Below are 23,683 nucleotides of genomic sequence, written 5' to 3'. Positions count from 1 at the left end.
GTGATGAATGACTAAGTCTGCCTTAGGTTTTCATAGCTAAGCTGTTTTTCCTTTGACCTGTGTTAAGTAGATTAATTCAACTAAGCTGCTTTTAGTTCTCAGATGTGACATAGATATGTGAGCACAGCTCTACGTGCCATCTGTAATCAAGGCAGAACTGATTAGCATAATCTTACAGATACAATTATCATCAAGGATGAGGTGTGTTGTTTTAACTCAAAACCAAGTATTTGGGGGAGGAGGGGTTGTGTAAGAGATCTGGACAACCACATTTTTCAGCTCCTTCCCGGCACTTGTTGAATACATATATTGCAATGGGCACACCCAGCCTGCCTGCTGCTTAGAATTGTTTTGAAAAACATGGCACCAATTTCACATGGACCTTCTTAAGTGTCAAGTGCAGCAGGTACCTGAATTTTAATTCAGCCTCATAATCAATGACAGCTAAGCACTGTCTTCGCCATTGCATTTTCTATCATGCAACGACAAGGGATGTGGTAACTTCACACGTTCAAAGGGCATCTGATTTACACAAGTGCCCACTAGTCTACGGCTCTGCTCCTTTGGTATAAAAATGGCAATGTGTTATTTGGGGAACCTGGAGAAATTCTTCCCCTCCCAACCTATCTGTTTCCTAACTCTGAACATTCACTAATTTCCAGGCAAGAGAATGCATCTCCCCCTCATCTCCATATTGCTCTGTGGTTTGCATGATCCGGTTACTGCTTACTAACTAATGTGTTTACCTTGGTCTGTGGCTCCAAACCTCTGGTAGCTTCCTCTCCTCTAAGAGTTTCATGAATAAATTGCTTGTAAAATGGCAACCTGATGCTGCCACTTGTGATGCACTTGGACTCAGTCCTGCTCGTGGTGGCACATGGGTATGGGAGAAGGGATACACTCGGGACTTCTACAGGCCAAGCAAGAACTATCAGTCTCGGTGCCAAACCCCTAGAACTTCTGCTGCAGATGGTCACGGACATTGCCCTAGGGCACAGAGTCTGGAATCCTACTGATAAATACATGAAGTTAGTCCAAGCTTCTGATGTTCTGTATGTTGGTGCATGGCATGTGGGACAGATGGGAACTCTCACATATTTTAATTAGTGACTTTCCTTAAATTGGCCTGATTATAGGAATTTTTGAAATAGGAAAGGGAGCCCCTGAGAGATTGGTGCTGAAGAAAACCTATTTATTCCTCATACAGGGGAGACATTGTTTAAGAACGCTTCACGCTTCCCTGTAGATTACTACCCCACACTACATAATGACGTCCAGCTCAAGAGACAGTGACCACAAGTAGCAAGACTTGGAAGAATTCCTCAAGCATACTAACTACATGAAAGCAATTATTACAGAGGGAAGACAAAGTATCGCACTATCTAAGGATATATAATGACAAGCTACAATAGGATAGGCATAAGTGACAGTTTCATTAGGTTATGAGATGTTTTGATATAAAGTAACCCAAACCTCTGCCTATATGTTGAACTGAAATAATACCTCAAAGGTTAGGAAAAGTTTGGTTGGAGACTCCTTGATCTTCCTTGATCGAAGCCTAACATGGTGTACGTGTGTCCACAATCTATTCAAATGATCCCTCTAGCTAGCATACACCAAATGACATTAGAAGGAAGTGAGATAACTAGTTACTGAAGCAAAATTAAAGTTGTATTTCAGATTATTAAACTGTTGGCATTTGCACATTTCATTAAACACGAGTGACAGTAAGAATTTTAAGATGAAAGTATGGTAAATGAGAAACGGATCTAATCCTTCCTGTGGTTAAATTTTTTTTATAAAATTGGTGTTTCTCCCTGGCCTCTGATACAGCATAAAGAAAACAAAAAAATTCTTTTATATAGCAAAAAATAATTCTGCAAGTCACATATGTTCATCAACCTTCCTTAAAGAAGGGGTTTTATTATTAAAACAGAAAAGGATATACAGCAACACTAGACAGTACAAAGCACTAAAACATACACCACACAGACTGATACTGCTCTGGAATGAGGCATGGGCTAGATGACCTACTAGGTCATTTCCATCTCTGAGTGTAAGATATGTTATTTATGCATACAAGTTACTACACATCCTACATTAGATCAATGGATTCCCAATCTATGTGGTTGGAGAACAGATACATGGGTTTTCACCCTAGTATTAACTATAAAGGGTTAAGCATGGGATTTTTCAAAAGCTCTCAGCAATGGCTTAACTCTGCTCCAATAGTTAGGCTGATGTTAGGTGCTTTTGAAAAATCCCACCTTCAAGGCATTCCTTTTTGGTAGTGGTTGCAGTGATCCTCTGCCGAAATTTTTCCTGTCATGCCCCCCCTTACCAGTAATGGAATCTGTCCATGCCTCACCCCTTACTGAACAGCCAAGACTTCCTCAGCAGCGGAGCTTGGGCTGAAGGTAGAGCTGGGGATGCGGGAGGAGCTGGGGTTAGAGGCAGAGTTGGCCTAGGGATGGAGCAGAGCTGGGGTGGGCCCGGAGCTGGGTTTGAGATGGTGCAGAGCTGCGTCTGGGGCTGGTGTGGAACTGCGGTTGGGGCCGGAGTTGAGCTGGGGGCAGAGCGGGGCTGGGGGGCACTCCCTTCCCGTCCTCCATGGGGGCTGGCATGGGCCCTGCCTCACACATACCTGAATGTTCCTCTGTGCGCCACACAGTTTGGGGACCACTGAGATAGAGAAATGGCTAAAAAAGCAAAATCTTTTATTCTTTTGTACATGTTTTCAGGCTGTACTTTCAATAGCTGGGTATTACTTTGAGATATAATGTATGGAGGGCAATTTGGGTAGAATTCTGGTTTTCCAAATTGTGCAGTGGATGAACAGGATGCATTCTTTTGTTTGCAATGTATTTAAATTTAATCCAGACCAGAAAAAAATAGGAAAAAGACAAAAAATTCTCTCTTCCTGATAGACATGGGTCAAAGAATGTGAAGTACATATACTAAAATATTCAACAAGTACATACAATTCCAAATACTTTTGATATAAAAATAGTGTCTAATACGACAAAAATACTTTAAAAAATTAGTGTTTACAGTTCAAGTGATTTGTCCATAAACAATTATAAATTAAACTGTCTTCCAGATTTTTAAATAGTTTGGCAAAGCATATTTGCTGTGGCATATTTTCCTGCAGAGAGAATGGCATGTACATCCACGGCAGAGAAATCAGAATGTCTGCATTCACTGTATGAAAGGTTTTACAAAAACCTGTTCCACTCCCTTCTTAACTCACAGCTCATGATGGCATACCTTTGTATAACTGTGCGCTAATCTACCCGGTGTGTGCGATCCCATTCAATTCCAACATGAGAGTAGCAGTACAGGAATCCAAGAACAGACAGGGTTGCCCATGGCCAGCCTGTGAATAGAAAGAAAGATAATACCAGTCCGAGTAATTAATCTAGTTAATGAATACAGCAAGTGGATGGAAATATATCGAGAAACATGTGTCTGCGATTGAACGTTTCATGGGTTTACAGGGATATTTTTGTTGAACATTTAATATGGGAGGTAGAGCCAAGCCACAGAATTTGAAACCAGATCTGACATTTTCCAAATTTCAGAGGTAGTTAGGTTTGGCTCGGTTTGTTATAGATCCAGGCTCTCCCAAACCTCAAGGGGAATGGGTGTAGGGTTTTGGGTTGGTTTCATCTCTATTTAATATTCAAAAAACAATGTGCTAAATTAAGTAGGTATGTTATAAACTTGTTTTCTGTGGGTGGCATTCACCCACTGAACTGAACCCTAGTAGAAAATTTAAATTCTAAGTTAATGATGGCACATCCTAAGCACAAGAGAGTACAAAGCCACAACATGATGACAAAGTAGTAACATAAGGATACAGGACAAACTGTGCTGCTCACCAGAAGAAATCTGGGCATTTACAATTAAATCTTATTAGAATACTCAGATGCTTCCACATTGTCAGTGTCACACATAACTGCAGGAAATCTACAGTGAAATACTTCCTTTTATTTTTTTGGTTCAAAGATGTCAGACACCTACCTCCTATATTTTCAAAGAATTTCAAGGGGGAGGTGGGCTAGTTGTACTTCTATTTACCATTCTCTTTAATGATAGTCATGACTCTTGGAGAGACTGTGAGTAGAGCTGTGGAAAGTATTTGAATTGAGACTTGAATTCTTTCAGAATGAACCTTGGGTTTGAGGCGTGACATGTTCCCAAACCTGTGTCTTTTACAACAACACAGCTATCTTGTTTTAGCTGCCATGTAGAATTCTAGAAAGAACAAAGTAATTAGTAGTTTTACCTTGAGCTGGTCAAAGCAAACCCTGGGGAGCTGGCGGAGGTGTCTAAGGCCTTGCCTATACTTGCAGCTGTACAGTGCTGTGAGGTAAACCTGTCTTCGTACAGCTGAATAGGGAAAGTGCTGCAGTCTGTCCCACTGACAGCTGCCAGCGCAGTGGCGTGGCCACACTTGCAACATTTGCAGCTGTGTTGGGAGCGGTGCATTATGGGCAGCTATTCCAGCATTCATGTGGCTGCAATGTGCTTTTCAAAACGGGGGTGGGGGAGCGTGGGGTGGAGTGTGACAGGGAGCGTGGGGGGATAGAGTGCTTTTTGGAGCGTGTCAGCACTCTATTTCGCAAGTTCCGAACTCCCGGCCCCCTGCAAATTCATTCACTCACTCAAAGCAAACAGCAAACTGTTTGCTTTTTCTCTGTGGTACGAGCTTTGAAACCGGCACTTCCGCATTCCTGCAGCCGGTCACAACAATGGAGAGGATTGGCCACTTGACAAGGTGATCAGTACAGCGCTGCAGGTTGATTCCTGGTACACACTCACAGGGGAGAGTCATAGCCACTCCGCTGTATCTCTTATGCTTCTCGGAGATGTGGAGTACCTGCAGTGGTGTACCCAGGGAGATACAGCACTGTACGTGCCTTGCCAGTGTAGCCGGTCAGTGAGTTACAGTGCTGTGGGCGGCTTTACAGTGCTGTAACTCGCAAGTGTAGCCAAGGCCTAAGGTTTACCTTGACCAACTACATACAACATGATATCTATCTTGTAAGACACACTTTTATTTCTAGTGAAGACACAGCCAAAGACAGGCTGTGATTTTCATGTAGGTACACCCTGCAAATCCCACTCAGCCAACCTTCTTTCCCCACAAAATTGGGAACTTTCTCTCCATGGTCTTTATATGTAAATCATTATGTGTTCTCCTTGAAAATTTGAACTCCTTTAACTCCCACCTGCAAACAAATCTGTAGGGACTGGATCACTTTCACCCTGAAAAGTGAAACTGCAGGCTTCATACCATCCGAACTACGATGTCCTTGTTTCTCAGTAAAATATAAAACAGAATATAATACTTGAAACTTACATAGTACTTTCCATCTTCCAGACACTTTAGAAATATTAACTGACAGATCTTCACAGCACTCCTGGGGAAAGTGAGGCTCTATTTTTACTGCAAAAAGGTATGTTCTTTTACACTGACATAACGAACTCCCTATAAAATCCTATTGGAAACAAGATACTGTAGTTTCTACCACACTGCAGCTAGTCAACCCCGTCCTGGGGTTCACATTGACTAGCTACACCGAGGTAAAAACTCCCTGTGCCTTGTCTCCACTAGGATGTTCCATCAAAAGAGCTATCTTGGTGTAAAAACCCCCCTCTTTTTTGCAATGAACACAATGCCTGAGGCAGAAGGGTTAAATAGCCACACAGTGCTCACTGCTCAACCCTTGGCTCTGCCACACCCCCTGCCCCCACTCCTCCCCCCAGAGCCTCCTACATGCCAGGAAACAGCTGATCCGGATGTACAGGAGGGAGGGGAAGACACTGCCGGTGGGTGGGTGGGAGGCACTGGGAGCGGGTGGGGGAGGGAGCTGATGGGGAGCTGCTGATGTATTACTGTGGCTCTTTGGCAATGTACGTTGGTAAATTCGGGCTCCTTAGGCTCAGGTTAAATTAATAAGGCTTTGGCTACAGAATGATCACAGTGAAAGGCAAAATGGATTGATATGTAGTGAAAACATCTTATAGAGTATCAGAGGGGTAGCCATGTTAGTCTGAATCTGTAAAAAGCAACAGAGGGTCCAGTGGCACCTTTGAGACTAACAGAAGTATTGGGTTCTTACCCATGAAAGCTTATGCTCCCAATACTTCTGTTAGTCTCAAAGGTGCCACAGGACCCTCTGTATCTTATAGAGAACATTAATTAAAGTAAAAAGAATGAGAGTACTTGTGGCACCCTAGATACTAACAAATGTATTTGGGAAGTGGGTTTTAGCCCAAGAAAGCTTATGCCGAAATACATTTGTTAGTCTCTAAGATGCCAACAGGCCTCCTCATTCTTTTTGCTGATACAGACTTACACGGCTACCACTCTGAAATTAATTATAATGAAATTCCACCTGTGGTCAAGTGGAGTGACTCTTGAATTGTTTCACTTTATTTCAATAGACTTTCACTTAGGGTTGCCAACTTTCTACTCGCACAAAACTGAACACCCTTGACCCACCCCTCCTCTGAGGCCACACCCAGGCCCCACCCCCACTCACTCCATCCCCCCTTCCTCTGTTGCTCGCTCTCCCCACCCTCACTCACTCGCTCATTTTCACTGGGCTGGTGCAGAGGGTTGGGGTGAGGGCGCTGAGGTGGAGCCAGGGATGAGAGGTTTGGGTTGCAGGAGGGGCCTCCGGGATGGGGGGGTGGAGCCGAGGGATTCAGAGTATGGGAGGGGGCTCTGGGCAGGGGGTTGGGGCGTGGGAGAGGGTATGGGCTCTGGGCTGGGGGTGCGGGTTCTGGGGTGGGCCCAGAAATGAGGGGCTCAGGATGCAGGAGGGGGCTCCAGGCTGGGGCAGAGGGTTGGGGTGCAGGTTCCAGGGTGGGGCCAGAAATGAGGGGTTCAGGGTTTGGGAGGGGGCTCCAGTCTGGAGCAGGGGGTTGGAGTGCGGGGGGGAGGCTCCAGCTGAGGGTGTGGACTCTGGAGTGGGTCTGGGAATTGGGGGTTTGGGGTGCAGGAGTGTGCTCCAGGCTGGGATCGAGAGGTTCAGAGGATGGGAGGGGGATCAGGGCTGAGGCAGGGGGCTGGGGTGCAGGGAGGGTGAGGGCTCTGGCTGGGGGTCTGGTCTCTGGTGTGGGGCCAGGGATGAGGGGTTCAGGGTGTGGGAGGGGGCTCGGGGCACTCCGGCTGGGACTGCAGGCTCTGGGGTGGGGCCAGGGATGAGAGGTTTCGGGGGGGCTTAGGGAAGGGGGTTGGAGCTCAGGGTTGGGGTACGGGCTTGCCTCAGGCGGCTACCAGTCAGCAGCGCAGCAGGGCTAAGGCAGGCTCCCTGCCTGTCCTGGCTCCTCCCTCCACCACAGAAGCAGCCAGTAGGTCCGGCTCCTATGCGGGGGGACTAGGAGGCTCCACGCGCTGCTCTCGCCTGCAGGCACCGCCCCCGAGCTCGTATTGGCCGGAAGCTGCAGCCAATGGGAGTGCAGAGCTGGTGCTTGGGGTGAGGGCAGCGCATGGAGCCCCGTGGGCCCCCCCGCCTAGGCACCGGACCTACTGGCCACTTCCAGGGCGCAGCGTGGTGCCAGGATAGGTAGGGACTAGCCTGCCTTAGCTCCACAGCACCGCCGACCGGACTTTTAACGGCCCAGTCAGTGGTGCTGACCAGATATGCCAGGTCCCTCTTTGACTGGGCGTTCTGGTCAAAAACCAGACGCCTGGCAATCCTACTTTCACTCCACTATAACTAGTCCCATAGCTACCCTCTCAGAATGCTGCCATTTTTACCTACCAAAAAAATAGGTGTTAAGGACTGCATTACAAGGGATCATCCTGTCCTGCTCCACTTTTGCTCTAACTCAACTGAAAAAGGGGGGACGGGCAGGGAAAAGAAAATGCAACTACCATGGAGGGAGAAAGGGTAAAGAAGAATTTCTGTCTCACAGTGATGGAGAAGATGAGGGTGGAGAAAAGAGGAATGAGTCTTGCTTCAGCTGCTCACTGTTGAGAGTGAAGATATGGCCTTCCCAAGTGTGTGCGCACACACCCTGCCAACCCACACACACACACACACACCTCTAGTGCTCCCTGCAAATGTAGGAGCCATCATCCAGCTGGTGAAGTGGTGGGGATCTCTTGTCCTGTGGGCTCTCCCTTGTTACAATACAACTTAGCTTACAGTGAAAGTTGTTACTGGGGAAAAGCCCTTTATGATGAGATGTTTCCACTATAGATACAAAATATAGAAACAAAAGGAACCACATTCTGCTTCCATTTACATCCATATAAATCCAGAGTAATTGCATTCCAGTCCCTGTAGTCCCTCTGAATTTACCTGGGTGTGTCTAAGAGAATTTTGTAGGTATATAATCTAAATATGGTGAGTAGCCTGGAACAAGCAAAAGGCCTTTTGAGCAGTGTCTTTATTTCAACATCTGCATCTACAATTTTAGTGAATAAAAAATAAACACCTTAAAAAAAAACAAACCATAATAACTCAACAGTCTGGAGTAACAGAATCAGTCTGGAGATAACGTTTAAACCTTAGGAAACAGAAACGAAGGGATACAGGATGTGATTTCCACCTTTCAAAGTTGCTGGTAAAACCCAAGAAAAGTTACCTTTGCTTGAGCACTAACCAATACAAAAATAAGTAGAGCATGCATCCTTGGCTCTATTGTGGTCCCATATATCTCAAGAAGGCACTTTGTAATGTCAAGAGTTCTGTTTAGATTTGTAACTAAAGAGTAAAAATCCAACAGGTGGGGAAAAAACGGTTACCTACCTTTCGTAACTGTTCTTTGAGATGTGTTGCTCATGTCCATTCCATGTGTGTGCTGCGTGCCCCGTTACCAGAGATTTTTCCCCAGTGGTATCCATAGGGCCAGGTCCAGTGTCCCCTGGAGGCAGGGCCGGCTCCAGGGTTTTGGCCGCCCCAAGCAGCCAAAACCAAAAAAAAGAAAAAAAAAAAAAAGCCGCGATCGCGATCTAAAAAAAGCCGCGATCGCGATCTGCGGCGGCAATTCGGCGGGAGGTCCTTCACTCCCAGGCAGAGTGACGGACCCTCCGCTGAATTGCCGCCGAATACCTGGAACTGCCGCCCCTGTCTGGAACGGCCGCCCCAAGCACCTGCTTGAGAAGCTGGTGCCTGGAGCCGGCCCTGCCTGGAGGCCCGCACTCATGCACTGGTATAAGGGGCACCACTGGCTCTGCGCCCTTCCAATTCCTTCTTGCCGTCAACTCCAACGGCAGGGTAGGAGGGTGGGTCATGGAATGGACATGAGCAACACATCTCGAAGAACACCAGTTACGAAAGGTAGGTAACCATTTTTTTCCTTCGAGTGCTTGCTCCTGTCAATTCCCTGCTAGGTGTCTCACAGGCAGCATCACCGGAGGGCGTACCAACTGTAACACAGCTTTCCTGAAACTGGCATCATTTGTGGCCTGTTGGGTGATGGCATAGTGGGATGCGAACGTGATAACCATGTAGTGGCTCTGTAGACAGGGGCGGCTCCAGGCACCAGTGCACCAAGCACATGCCTGGGGTGGCAAGCCACCGGGGGCGGCCTGCCGGTCGCCGTGGCATGCCTGTGGGAGGTCCGCCGGTGGCATGCCTGTGGGAAGTCCGCCGGTCCTGCGGTTTCGGCGGCGGGTACGCCGAAGGCACGGGACCGGCGGACCTCCCGCAGGCATGCCGCTGAATCCATGTTACCAACGGACCTCCCGCAGGCACGCTGCCGAAGGCAGCCTGACTGCTGTGCTTGGGGCAGCAAAATACATAGAGCCGCCCCTGTCTGCAGATGTCTGAGAAAGAATCAGTCTGGAGATAATGAAGTTAGTTCAATCAGGGAGGGTGAGGTCCCTTTTAAAAGCAGTTTCTCCTCCCTTGGTGTTCACACCTCAACTGCTAGTGGAGGACCTCACCCTCCCTGATTGAACTAACCTCGTTATCTCCAGACTGATTCTTGCCTGCATATTTATACCTGCCTCTGGAAAGATCTGACTGATACGCAGGGGACTATTTTCTGCATTTGAAAACTAAAGTCATTGTGTTTCCAGTCATAGGAGATGGATACATGCTCCCCAGTCCCTCAATTGTCTGGCTGATTTAGTGAAATCTCACAAGAGAACATGTTTGTAAGGTTTTAAAAATGGAATCGTAGCCTTAACGATTCTTTATGAAGAGATTTTGCTAAAATCTATATTCCTAATTAGAAACAGCAGGAGGGGGACCACTGAGTCCTCATATGAAGATGTTTAGCTGCAGATTCTAGTCAGAATTTTACTTTAGAAAATTTGGTCTCTAGCAATTTTACCACTTCTTTACTGGTCTCACTTTCACCAGATGGGGCACCTGATTCTGATCCCACTTACACTGGTGTAACTCAATGGAGTTACAGTGGGGAAAATCTGGTAATGTCCGGCCCATAGTATTTCCACTTTGCTTCCCTACCCATGAATTTCTCTGATCGAATAGGGCATTGGAAAATCCTTCATATGAACTAAATAATGGACCTGATTCACCTCTCCTCTACTCCAGCACTGTGGTATTGTAACTTCATTGGACCAATTCAGTTATACCAACACAGAGCTGGAGAAAAGCAGGGGTGAAACAGACTCAAGTTTTAAATCTATTTAAATGCTGCAATTTGTCCCCACAATCTTTTTTACAAGCTGTAACCTGAGAGCACAGTTTGGTAAATTGCCTCGTCTATCTCAAATGATGGAGTCTCCTTTCAGATGTCTAAACATAAAATCTGAGCTAGAATTTAAATGTTAATCGGTTTAAATTGTATATCATATCTACTGCAGCCTAGGATTACTGCTCTAGATTTCTGGTTGGAATTGAGTTACTTCATTCAGCACAACATAATCAAAACAATTAAAATTCTTATGTTCTAATTAAAAAATGTCCTGCCAATAGCAATTTAGTAAGGTACCAATGAAAAAGAGAGGTTAGCCAAGATAATCACCTGGATGACAATGAGACACAGAGACTGAGAGGGGCAGGGAAGGATTCTTTTGAAGAGTTCAAAACTGGGGCCCATATTTATTTGAACATCTTTAGAGAAGCTGCAGTTACAACTTGTACAGCATTGTGCATATTCTATGGATAGCAGGAAATGAGACTGGCAACTACTCCCTTTCCTGCCAGAATGCAGGACCTTCAGTAACATTCTTTGCACCTGCAGAAGGTAGCACCTTTCATCCAATGAACTCAAAGTATGCTACAAAGGTATTTTTATCCCCCCAATTAACTGATGAGGAAAGCACACAGAAGTCAGTGGAAAGACTTGACTTCAATTGGCATTGGATCAGGCCATAAGGCTCAGATTTTTAAAGATATTTAGGAGTCAACAAACATGTAGACAAGGGTGATCGAATAGATATATTGTACTTGGACTTTCAGAAAGCCTTTGAAAAGATCCCTCGCCAAAGGCTCTTAAGCAAACAAAGCAGTTAGGGAAAGAAGGAAGGTCCTCTCGTGGATCAGTAACTGGTTAAAAGACAGGAAACACCGGGTAGGAATGAATGGTCAATTTTCAGAATGGAGAGAGGTAAACAGTGGTGTCCCCCAGGGGTCTGTACTGGGACCTGTGCTGTTCAACATATTCATAAATGATCTAGAAAAAGGGGTAAACAGTGAGGTGGCAAAGTTAGCTGATGATACAAAATTACTCAAGAAAATTAAGTCCAAAGCTGACTGTGAAGAGTGACAAAGGGATCTCACAAAACTGGGTGATGGCAACAAAATAGCAGATGAAATTCAATGTTGATAAATGCAAAGTAATGCATATTGTTAAACATAAACCCAACTATGCATACAAAATGATGGAGTGTAAATTAGCTGTTAGCACTCAAGAAAGAGATCTTGGAGTCACTGTGACTAGCTCTCTGAAAACATCCACTCAATGTGCAGTAGCAGTCAAAAAAGCTAAAAGAATGTTAGGTACCATTAGGAAAGGGATAAATAATAACTCTGTATATATCATAATGCCACTACATAAATCCACAGTATGCCCACACCTTTAATACTGTGTGCAGTTCTGGTCACCCCATCTCAAAAAAAGATTAATTTGAAATGGAAAAGATACAGAGAAAGGCAACAAAAATGATTAACGATATGGAACAGCTTCCATACGAGGAGAGATTAAAAAGACTGGGACTGTTCAGCTTCAAAAGAGACAACGAAGGGGGGATATGATACAAGTCTATATAATCATGGATGGTGTGAAGAAAATGAATATTTCACATAACACCAGAACCAGGGGTCACCCAATGAAATTAATAAGCAGGAGTTTTAAAACAAACAAAAGTACTTTTTCACACAACACACAATCAGCCTGTGGAACTCATTGCCAGGGGATGTTGTGAGGGCCAAAACTATAAGTGGGTTCAAAAAAGAATTAGGTAAATTCATGGAGGATAGGCCCATCAGTGGCTATTGGCCAAGGTGGTGAAGGATGCAACCCTAGGCTCTGTGTGTCCCTAGCCTCTGGCTGCCAGATGCTGGGACTGGATGACAGGGGATGGATCACTTGATAATTACCCCATTCCGTTCATTCCCTTTGAAACATCTGGCTTTGGACACTGTCAGAAGGCAGGATACTGGGCTAGAAGTACCATTGGTATGGCCATTCTTATGTTCTGTGTGCATAAAGATAAAATAGGCACCTAGCAGATTTTCAAAAGCATGTAGGCATCCAGATTTTTAAAGGTATTTAGGTGTTGCTACACTCGGTGCTGCAATACCTAACTGATTTAGGAGCAGAAATATAATTTTCAAAAGACACTTAAGAGACAAAATCCCACTGACAATTGATGGGATTTAGATTCCTAAATGCCTAAATCTCTTTTGAAAATGAGTCCAAATCAGGTAAACTTTGCAATGCTGAGCACAACAAATCTGGGACCCAATTCCTAAAATCTATGGGAGTTAGGCACTTAAGAGTTTTTAAAAATCCCACTAGGCTCTTTAAATCAGTGGCAGAGCCAGGAATAGCATGCAGATATTCCGAACTTCCACTCCTCTTCTCAAACCACTTCAAATGCTTCTTTCCTTCCTTTCAATTAAAATGTATTACAAATCCAGCAATAAATGAGCACTTGGGTTCTTCTGAGTTCCCAGTGAAGGACAGATTTATGTGAAGAAAAAAAATAGGCTTGACTGTCAAGCTGGAATGATGTCATCTCTGGATTAATTTTACACTGATGACCTATGTGTCACCATGTAACTTCTTTAATCAAATAAAAGGAAGTATACAAGAGTCATTTCAAGGGTGCCTTTGCCTTGCTTAAAACACTTGTTGCAAACACAGGCAGCCAAAACATAATGATGTACTTGATTTAAATTCTAAAAAGACTGACTTTGTCCTCTTACTTTAGCATTGCAAGTCACATTCTCTGAACTCTTATTTTTTCTTTCATCCTGACCTCACCTCCAAAGATATTTCAAAAGACTCTTATTTTTGCCCATCATTCTTTTCCCCCTAAAAGCTACATAAGATGTTGGTCCTAGTGTCCAAACAGAAAACCTTCTGATACAAAATGTCATTCTCTGTATAACCTTTTCCAGTTATCCATTCAGAAGCACACAAACACACATTGAATATCTGTATCTATATATAAAATGACATACAGAAAATTACCTTATTAAGGCTTCAAAGTCAACCATTGAATAGTTAAGAAATGGCAGAGATAAGGTTGCCCATGCAACCTTAGTTCGCCCTGCTTTTACCTACGTGTTACAAGAGCCTTTATTTAGTCATTTGATTTTTGACTGGAGGTCTCCATTTTGATGGCTGCACCATATTTTCATCATCTTTGCACAACAAAATAGAAAAGATGAGTACTACATTAATTTATACTGTCTGCAACTGATGGACCTAATCCTGCAACCTTTATCTGCACGACTCATCTTGTTGAAGTCAACTGGACCGCTCTTAGTAAGGAATACTTGCCTGATAAAGGCTTGCAGAATCAAGGGAAAGTTCTGCACTAAGGCGGGTGTATACTGTGCATAAAGTCAGAAACAAACCTCTCAGTAAAGTGATAAAAAAAATGATACATTTTGTGCAGAAATTCTAGAGCGGTTCATCAGCCTGTTGTACTTGGAATGCGTAGCACTCAACCCACCCCCTTTCAACGGCCTCCGCAATTAGAAACCAATTACGCAAGAGAAAAGGCTCTGTTATGCAGTGCTAATCTGATGTCCAATGAGCTTATTGGTTTCAAACTCCATCATGTGTGTTGATTATGCATTATGAACTAGAGACCTCTAGAATTACTAACCAGGGGCCTGTGCTTGTTACCCGATCATCGCAAAGCCGACACAACTAATTCCAACAGCAATAATTCTCAGAGGAGCTTCTTCCTCTGCACTTCCCATCTTTCCTTATGAAATGCTTCTTTCTATCAAAGGACAAGATAGGAGCATGCACCTTCAAAGCAACCTATGCAATGTACTTTGGACTTTGATTCCAGTAAGTAAAGGAAAGAGCCATCCTTCAAGCAAAGCTTGGATTCAGTCTCTGCTCCCACTTGGATTCAGTCTCTGGCTAAGCCCCCCTCATCTCACTTCAAATAATCTCTTTCAAGTCACCTCGCCCTCTACAGTGATGAAGATGAAGGGCTCAAATCCCTCAGCTGAAGTCAATCAATGGGAAATGAGGATCCTAAGCACATCACAATGCACTCAGCATGTCACAGGGATTGGGCCCAATGAGCGGAATGGGTCTAAAAACTAAGGGTGGGATACCTAGGGTCCCTCTCCACTGAATGGGGAGGCACCTAAGACTGTGGCTACAAAAGCCAGCACACTAGGAGGGGAGTTGCCTAAACTAGCCAATGGGAGATACCAATGAGAGGGTGTGTCCGAAGCCTTGCCCCTCTTTCAGAGATAGATGCCTAAATCTAGGGTTCAGGGAGGCGCCTATCTCTGCTTAGCGATCTACAAATGGTAACCTGCTGTCCAGAGTCTGATGGCTTAGCTGCTTAAGCCGCTTCTTGCGCTTGCTCTCTGTCTCTGGCCCAATGACTGTTTCATTGTAGAGAGAGAGTGTATGAGAATGACTCTGTAGTTCAGTGTTTAGGGCACCCCCATCTGCGAGGATGAATACCCAGTCCCCCCGCTCCAATAACTCTCATTATTTATCCACAGTGAAACAACTTCAACAGGAGAGACTGAGGGAGCTCCCCTCATTGGGACAACTCATAGCTCAGTGGTTACAGCACCCTCCTGAGACATAGGAGACACCCCCATTCAAATCCTTTCTCCCCCTCCAAAAAAGAGGGGGGAATTGAACCTGGGTCTCCCACATCCCAGGGGAGTGCTCTAGCCACTGGGCTAAAAGTGATAAGGTGGGCACTGGTGGGACTTCCTCCAGTTGGATTCTGAATGGGACCCAAGCCAGTAGGTGGCCTCTGAGCACACTTACCAGATCAGGCCCAACATGCGACTTTGATGAACAAATACTATCTTCCTCCGATTTATGAATTGCTTAGGGTGCTGATAGGGAGGCAGGAGTGCACATGCCCAGGGGCAGAAACATAGGTACCTAGGGAACTTTTACACTGAAAACTTAGGTGTTGAGTGAGTTTAGGTGCCAAGGGGGTTTGTTTGGTGGGTGTTTTGTAGATCGCAATGGAGCCAAAACTGGAATGTAAGTGTCTTTGTAGATCTGGGCCTAAGAAACTAGGGGGTGCAAGAAATGAAATCTAAGGTAAAATTTTCAAAAGTGCTTACATGACTTAGGAGCCTGAGGTCAAGATTTTCAAAAATATATAGGATCTAACTCCCATTGAAATCAATGGGATCTCAGTGCCTAAATACCTTTAAAAATACTTAGGCACTTAGTGCCCAATTCATAATGGTACTGAGGTACCTAAAAAGGCAGTTAGGAACCTAATTGCCACTGACATCCTCAAAATTGTTGCTCAGCTCCCACCTTAGTCCCCTAAGTTTCCACCAGTTGGCCTACACAAAACCACCTGATTCAGCCCCACAGCTAATGAACTGCTCAGAGCCCTAGCTCAAATTGAAGCAGGATTCTCACCAATGGGACCCACTCCTATAGGCATGCTCTGAGCATGCCTAAGACCTGATACCTGTCACAAAAGATCACCCAGGTGAGGTGGGGAGGAAGAAGAAAGGGTGGGTATGTCTGTCTGTCTGTCTGTCCATCCTGCTGATTAGGGCACTCAGCTCAGATATGAGAGACTTGGGCTCAAATCCCTGCTGTGAACCATATTCAAGTTTAACCATAAGCAAAACTTTACACAGATGGCAGATTACTGAACAGCATGTCCCTGAAGGCAGATTTAAGGAGTGCAACGTGAATTTCTTGATGGGAAGATCAGAGAGAGCTGTGGGGAGTTAATGCATCAAACAGGATAAAAAGCAAACAGAAACCAGCATGTCAGGTCAAGTGTCCTTTCCTTGTTTCTAATGTTGCTGATGTCCTTACAAAAAGCTCAGCATCAATGGCACGTTTTCAGTGACCATAGTATGAGGAAAAACACAGCATTCAAACCTGTATGTAGTATATGCTGAGTTAGGCCCTTTCTGCATTAAGGACATTGGCAGTGATAGTCCTGTTATGCCCTCAAATAAGACACCCTCCCTATTTGCACTGCTGTTTTGCATCTACATTAAGAGTTTACACCACAGTAACTACATTGATGTAGTTACACCTGTGAATTACCTTACAGGAGACAGGGCCTAACTAGGCATATAACCACCCCCATTCCAAACCACTTAGCAATGTATCATTTACACCTGTCCACCCTCTGCATCACCTCTAAATGTTTGGCTTGGTCTGGACTGAAATTTGGCATTGATGTAAGTCAGGCTTAAAGTACTGACTCCAGCCAAGCCAATTACTAATCCACTCCAGAGTTTATCCAGCTGCAGCCCAGTGAACTCTATCTTGCCTACAGAAGTTGGTTAGAAACTTTGGGCTGCTGGGATACATTCCCCTTTTCTGAATTTTCTTAATGAATTATTATTATTGCAGTAGTGCCTATGTTGTTGTTGTTAATTATTTGTACTGGAGTGTGCTCGGTGGTGTGTCATGTAGACAGAGTTTTGGTAAGAGGAGGGTGCACCTAACACCTAGACTCCCTCCTGACTTTGGCCTCTGTTCTTTATGTCTGTGTTAGAGGACAGGCCCTTAAAAAATCAGCATATTAAAAACTCTGAATAGCTCTGCACAATCTCGGCTCTTGTGGCATGTCACTTTTACAGCTGTGCTCATAAGATTAAACAAAACTTTAATGTGTTTGGTTTTATTGAGGTTGGAAATTGAAATTTCCAATCTCCGGGTTTTAAATGTAAAACTACAAATATATTAATTCTTCTTAATGGGGCACTTTACCAATGTCTGCCCAAGTCCTGCAGCAGGGCTTTTTTTAATTAATGGCTAACCTGATCCACATTAATCTCTGTGAGCAATCATCTCTCCCTTTTCTGCTGGTATTTTATTATTAATATACATTTTATTGTGCACTTCAGGTTGAGTTGTGTAGCCAAAAAGTCATGTCACTGAAGAAGCCCCTGCTGGTGATAACTGGGACATGGAAAACTGGCTGCTGCAGAAGATCTCGCTTGAATGTAACTTGCTACCTGAAAATGCTCCAAGAGCCCTAAAGGCCACACAGAGAAAAGAAGACACTAAAACTGTGCATATTAAAATGATCAACTTCTAACACTTTTTCAGAGATAGCTACAGTGATGTTCCGGTCACAGGGAGAAGGCGAAGTGAATTAGATTAAAAGGAATATTCAATTGGAACAAGGTCCTAAATTGACATGTAGAAGAGGCTCTTCTTGCTGATGGTTAGTTCCAAACCTCCCAACCCCAACTCTTTGCTTTGGGTGGAGACTCCTCCTTCAGCCTTTGGGAAGGCAGGAAGTCACCCAGAAATCACTCCAATGCTGTTATCAGTAATAAATAATCAGTTTTATCAGCAAACACACAGTCCCAGTGCCGCTTCCCCACCCCATCAGTCCCCCAGGCATTGATGAAGGGTTTCCTTCCCTTTGTACTCTGGTTGATCATCATGCAGAGTGCAGGTTCACAGGGGGAGGGGGGGCACATACTCAGACTGCTCCCTGGGCCTGTCCCCCAGTTCATGGCTCAAACCATCAGCCTGCTGTCACCACAGCAGTTGCTACATGCACCCTTTCCAGCCACCCACACTGTTCCCTCCTCCAATCCCAGGAGAGATGGCAGTTCTCTAGCCAACCCAAGCCCTGAGAGGGTGGAAAGACTGGCTTCTCCTGTTCGCCCATCGCCTAACAGTCATGGCTCTAGGGACATGGACAGCTTTTGCAGCACTGCTGCTGATCCGTGGAGTGGGGCCACACAGAAACTTGTGGAGCATGAAAATCAGGACAAAGAGGTTATTCCTTCTATGCATGCCCAGGGCACATATTGCTCCAGAGGAAGGGGGAGGAGACAGAGCCAATCTCAACCTGCTCATGGAGCAGGTCTGGTGCCCCAGGGTCTTTTGCACTGGGCTCAGCTCCCTGCACCACTCCCATCCCAGCCATTCCTATATCATATATACACATTAGACATTTTCAGATCTGTTCTAGCTCTGATGTAGCTACACCAGTGATAGCAGGAGTGCTAGTGTAAACTGGGTTCCAGGATTTATACTGCCATGTGATCTACCCATGTTCTGAGTTAGATGGCATGGTGATAAAAATGTCTTGTGTTGCAGAGATGGGAGAAGTGTTAGTCCAGACAAGGTCTTAAAGGCATGGTGTGAAATGAAAACTGCAATAAGCGTAAGATGTAAGGAGGAGACAAAGGAGAGGGAATGGCTGCCAGAGACCAGATCACAACATAAGAAAGTAAAACTCTTCCTTTTTTATTCTTTTTCTTTTTGGTGGGTTGTGGACATGAGGAAAGGTATGTCTCTTATCTTTCTTCTTTGCTCCTCCCTCCCTCCCCTGCCCCGGCCCTCACCCCAACTACCTGATTACGAAAGTAAGAAGCTTTTCATTAGCTATTGAGATGACAGCTTGAAGCTGGCCTGTTTGTAAGGCAATATGAAAGCCATATCTTGCCTAAATGAACGCTAAGGCTGAGTTAACAGGAAGTGCACTTGAGGAATGATCATACTGAAAAGTCCAATGATTAAATGTTTCAAAGACCTTTGACTTGATTCTGAACTCGGTGACACCAAGATAAATTCAGGGTAACCGTTGACAGCAGCAGTTTTTACCAGGTGTCACTTTGATAAGTGGGCTGAAATGCTGTTCCCTTTATTTAACTGGGGGGGGGGGGGAGAAATGAGCACTGGAAATGTTCACTTTGTGACGTGCCTATGGAGGGGAAATTCCAAGGGAGGCAGTATATCAACCTATGTACACTGTACACAACATGTACACAGTCCAGAGATCAGTGTGCAGTTAATAGCCCGTCAGAGCACAGAGACTGGCATACTGTGCAGCTCTCAAGTGGTAACTGAACAGCGCTACACTTTCACTAGCTGAGACAATTCCATGTCTGCAAAATTGGGAGTTACTGAACACACAGAAAAAATAACCAGACTAGTGTTGTAATTATTTTCCTGAAAATCAACCACAGTGAAATCCTCTTTTAGTGAATTCACTTTTCCTACAGAACAATTTAAGTATTCAATGGAAAAATACTGGCTCGGTGCCATGCTGGGGTTGGACAGCAATAACCACCAAACACAAGAACGAGGACTCCAAGAACAAGGTGGTGGTTGTTGTGGTCTAGCTGCTGAGCACCGACTGAGTACTTGGCCCCGTACAAGACATAAAGGAAGAAATGGCCTCTACCCAGAGAAACTTACAATCTAAATATGTGGCTAAACAAAAGAACACACTGGGAAACCTGGAAGATGGTATTAACTTAGAGCTTTCTTTTTGTTTTTTTTTTTGTAATGGCAACTCACCCTATATGCTTACCACCATGTATTTTATAATAAGACACTAATAGGGCTGACTTTCAAAGTACTGAGCACTTGCAGCTGCCATTGACTTTATCAGAATTTGTGTTTATGTCACTTCAGCCCATTAGGACATGGCATGCCACAGTTCTGAAGCAGAACAGTCCATTGAAATCAATGGGGATTTGTGCTTAAAATGATTGAATGATATGCCTCTAATATACTAAACTGCACATTTAAGCAGAAAAACAGGAATAGAAAATAGTAAGTTTGTGCAATGTAGCCAAGTTGTTGCTGGATTCTTTACTTTTCCTGACTTTCTGTCCTTTTAACTGGTCCATTTTAAAGCTGTATGAAAATTTTGACTTCAGATTTCGTATGAAAAGCAAGAAATGTATAATTATTTTGCTTACAGTGATAAGAGATGCCATCAACTGAGCCAGTAAATAACTTAACTCAGGGCTTGTCTACACTTACACGCTGATTCGGCATCAGGCAATCGAACTTCTGGGTTCGATTTATCGCATCTTCTGTGGACGCGATAAATCGAACCCAGAAGTGCTCGCCGTCGACTCCGGTAATCCTGCTCGGCGCGAGGAGTACGTGGAGTCGACGGGGAAGCCTGCCCGCCGCGTCTGGACCGCGGTAAGTTCGAACTAAGGTATGTCGACTTCAGCTACGTTATTCACGTAGCTGAAGTTGCGTACCTTAGTTCGAACTGGGGGGTAGGTGTAGACCAGGCCTCAGAAAGCATGAAACTGTAGATAATCAACATGATTCTGATCTCACTCTTACTAGTGTAAATCTGGGGTAACTCAGCTAAAATCAAAGGTGTTAAACCAGTGCAAGGTCAGAATCTGGATCAATATTATAGAATCTGGACCTATGTATGGGTATAAAAGGGGTTAGAATTTGTCTTGGTGATGATGGATGGGTAAAAAGGAAAGAACCCAGATTAAGCTTATGGTTAAAGAATTAATTTGCAAGACTGAAGGTCAGGAAAACAAATCTTTTTATCTGTAAAATATAGAAATGTGATATGGAATCAATGAAGCACTGTAAATATAGAACCCCATAATGCTATTTTTACTACAGACACATTTCAGAAAAGTACCATTCACAAATGTTTTGCCAAATATTCATTCAGCTGTAAACAAGCCAAAGGATCTATCCTTTTGATGAATGTTTTTGCTATGAAAATATAACATCTCAGAGCAATGGCATACTGTGGAACAACTGTATGGTTATAAGTCCATATATATAATCTGCATAACCTACTTAAATGTGGAAAAACAACACTTATAAACATTAAGAATTTAAGGCACTTCTTACTTGTAATCACATTAGAATGGCCATATTAGGCTAGACAAATGGTCCACCTAGACCAATATCCTGTCTTCTGACATTGGCCAATGCCAGATGCTTCAAAGGGAATGAACAGGACAGTTATCAAGTGATCCATCTCATCATCCAGTCCCAGCATCTGGCAGTCAGAGGCTTAAGGAGACACAGATCACGGGGTTGCATCCTTGACCATCTTGGCTAATGGCCATTGATGGACCTATCCTCCATGAACTTATCTAATTCTTTTTTGAACCCACTTATAGTTTTGGCCTTCACAACATCCCCCAGCAATGAGTTCCACAAATTGACTGTGTTGTGTGAAAATACTTCCTTTTGTTTGTTTTAAACCTGCTGCCTATTAATTTCATTGGGTGACCCCCAGTTCTTGTGTTATGTGAAGGGGCAAATAACTCCTTATTCATTTCTCCACACCATCCATGATTTTATAGATCTCTAGCATATCATATCTCTTTTCCAAGCTGAACACTCCCAGTTTTTTAAATCTTTCCTCAGATGGAAGCTATTCTATACCCTTAATCATTTTTGTTGCTCTTCTCTGTACCTTTTCAATTTTTAATGTCCAGAACTGCATGCAGTACTCAAGGTGTGGGTGTACCATGGATTTACACAGTGGCATTATTATATACACAGTCTTATTATCTGTCCCTTTCCTAATGATTCCTAACATTCCTTTAGCTTTTTTGACTGCCGCTGCACATTGAGTGGATGTTTTCAGAGAACTATCCACAATAACTCAAAGATCTCTTTCTTGAGTGGTAACAGGTAACTGAGACCCCATAATTTTGTATGCATAGTTGGGTTTATGTTTAACAATATGCATTACTTTGCATTTATCAACATTGAATTTCATCTGCCATTTTGTTGCCATCACCCAGTTTTGTGAGATCCCTTTGTCACTCTTCACAGTCAGCTTTGGACTTAACTATCTTAAGTAATTTTGCATCATCAGCTAACTTTGCCACCTCACTGTTTACCCCTTTTTCGAGATCATTTATGAATACGTTTAACAGCACAGGTCCCAGTACAGACACCACTATTTACCTCTCTCCATTCTGAAAATTGACCATTAATTCCTACCCTTTGTTTTCTGTCTTTTAACCAATTACTGATCCAAGAGAGGACCTTTTTTCTTATCCCTAACTGCTTTGTTTGCTTAAGAGCCTTTGGCGAGGGATCTTGTCAAAGGCTTTCTGAAAGTCCAAATACAATATAGCCACTAGATCACCCTTGTCCATATGTTTGTTGACCCCGTCAAAGTATTCTAATAGATTGGTGAGGCATAATTTCCCTTTACAAAAGCTGTGTTTACTCTTCCCTAACAAATTGTGTTTATTTATGTGTCTGTAATTCTGTTCTTTACTATAGTTTCTACAATTTGCCTGGTAGTTGAATTTAGGTTTACCGGCCTGTAATTGCCTTGGTCACCTCTAGAGCCTTTTTTTAAAACTGGCATCACGTTAGCTATACTCCAGTCATTTGATACAGATCCCGATTTAAGTGATAGGTTACATACCACAGTTCTGCAATTTCATATTTGAGTTCCTTCAGAACTCTTGGGTGAATACCATCTGGCCTGGTGACTTCTTATTGTTTAATTTATAAATCTGTTCTGAAACCGCCTCTACTGACACCTCAATGTGGGACAGTTCTTCAGATTTGTCACCAAAAAAGAATGTCTCAGGTGTGGGAAGCTCCCTCAGATCCTCTAAGGTGAAGACAGATGCAAGGAATTCATTTAGCCTCTCTGCTATGTCCTTGTCTTCCTTGAGTGCTAATTTGGCACCTCGATCATCCAGTGGCCCCACTGCTTGTTTGGCAGGCTTCCTGCTTCTGATGTACTTAAAAAAAAACATTTGCTGTTAGTTTTTGAGTCTTTTGTTAGTTGCTCTTCAAATTCTTTTTTGGCCTGCCTAATTATACTTTTACACTTGACTTGCCAGAGTTCATGGTCCTTTCTATTTTCCACTGTAAGATTTGACTTCCAATTTTTAAATGATGCCTTTTTTTGCTCCAAACCGCCTCTTTTACTCTGTTTTGCCATGGTTGCATTTTTGGTCCTCTTATTGTTATTTTTTCTTAATTTACATTTAATTTGAGCCTCTATTCTAGTGTTTTTAAAAAGTTTCCATGCAGCTTGCAGGCATATCACTCTTCTGACTGTTCCTTTTAATTTCTGTTTAACTAGCTTCCTCATTTTTGTGTAGTTCCCCCGTTCTAAAGGTAATTAGTTGATGATGGCATTACAGCTGACTGATTAAAACATCTGAGACAAAAGCCTTTATTCATTACAGTTATATATTGAAATATGAGAACAAAGCAACTTGATTTATAGTATAAAATATGATTTTAGGAGAAATTAATCATTTTTTTCCTCCTAACCTCTCATTTTCTTTTATTCCCTTCTAAT

At 43.7% G+C, this 23,683-nt stretch overlaps 1 protein-coding gene across 6 annotated transcripts in view; it reads right to left on the bottom strand.

Moving 5' to 3' along the window:
• Positions 1-1,889: 1,889 nt before the first annotated feature.
• The window catches only part of HHAT (hedgehog acyltransferase), a 336,479-nt gene continuing 314,685 nt past the window's right edge, over positions 1,890-23,683 (bottom strand). For all 6 annotated transcript variants that reach the window (XM_054021316.1, XM_054021317.1, XM_054021315.1 and 3 more), the window contains one exon: positions 1,890-3,376. In XM_054021316.1, the coding sequence (XP_053877291.1) occupies positions 3,285-3,376 (92 nt within the window). In that variant the 3' untranslated portion in view covers positions 1,890-3,284. The remainder of the gene's footprint in view (positions 3,377-23,683) is intronic.

The sequence above is a fragment of the Malaclemys terrapin genome, chromosome 3 (genome assembly GCF_027887155.1).
Source record: "Malaclemys terrapin pileata isolate rMalTer1 chromosome 3, rMalTer1.hap1, whole genome shotgun sequence".
Taxonomy (NCBI): domain Eukaryota; kingdom Metazoa; phylum Chordata; order Testudines; family Emydidae; genus Malaclemys; species Malaclemys terrapin.
This window is presented reverse-complemented; position numbering and strand designations above follow the sequence as displayed.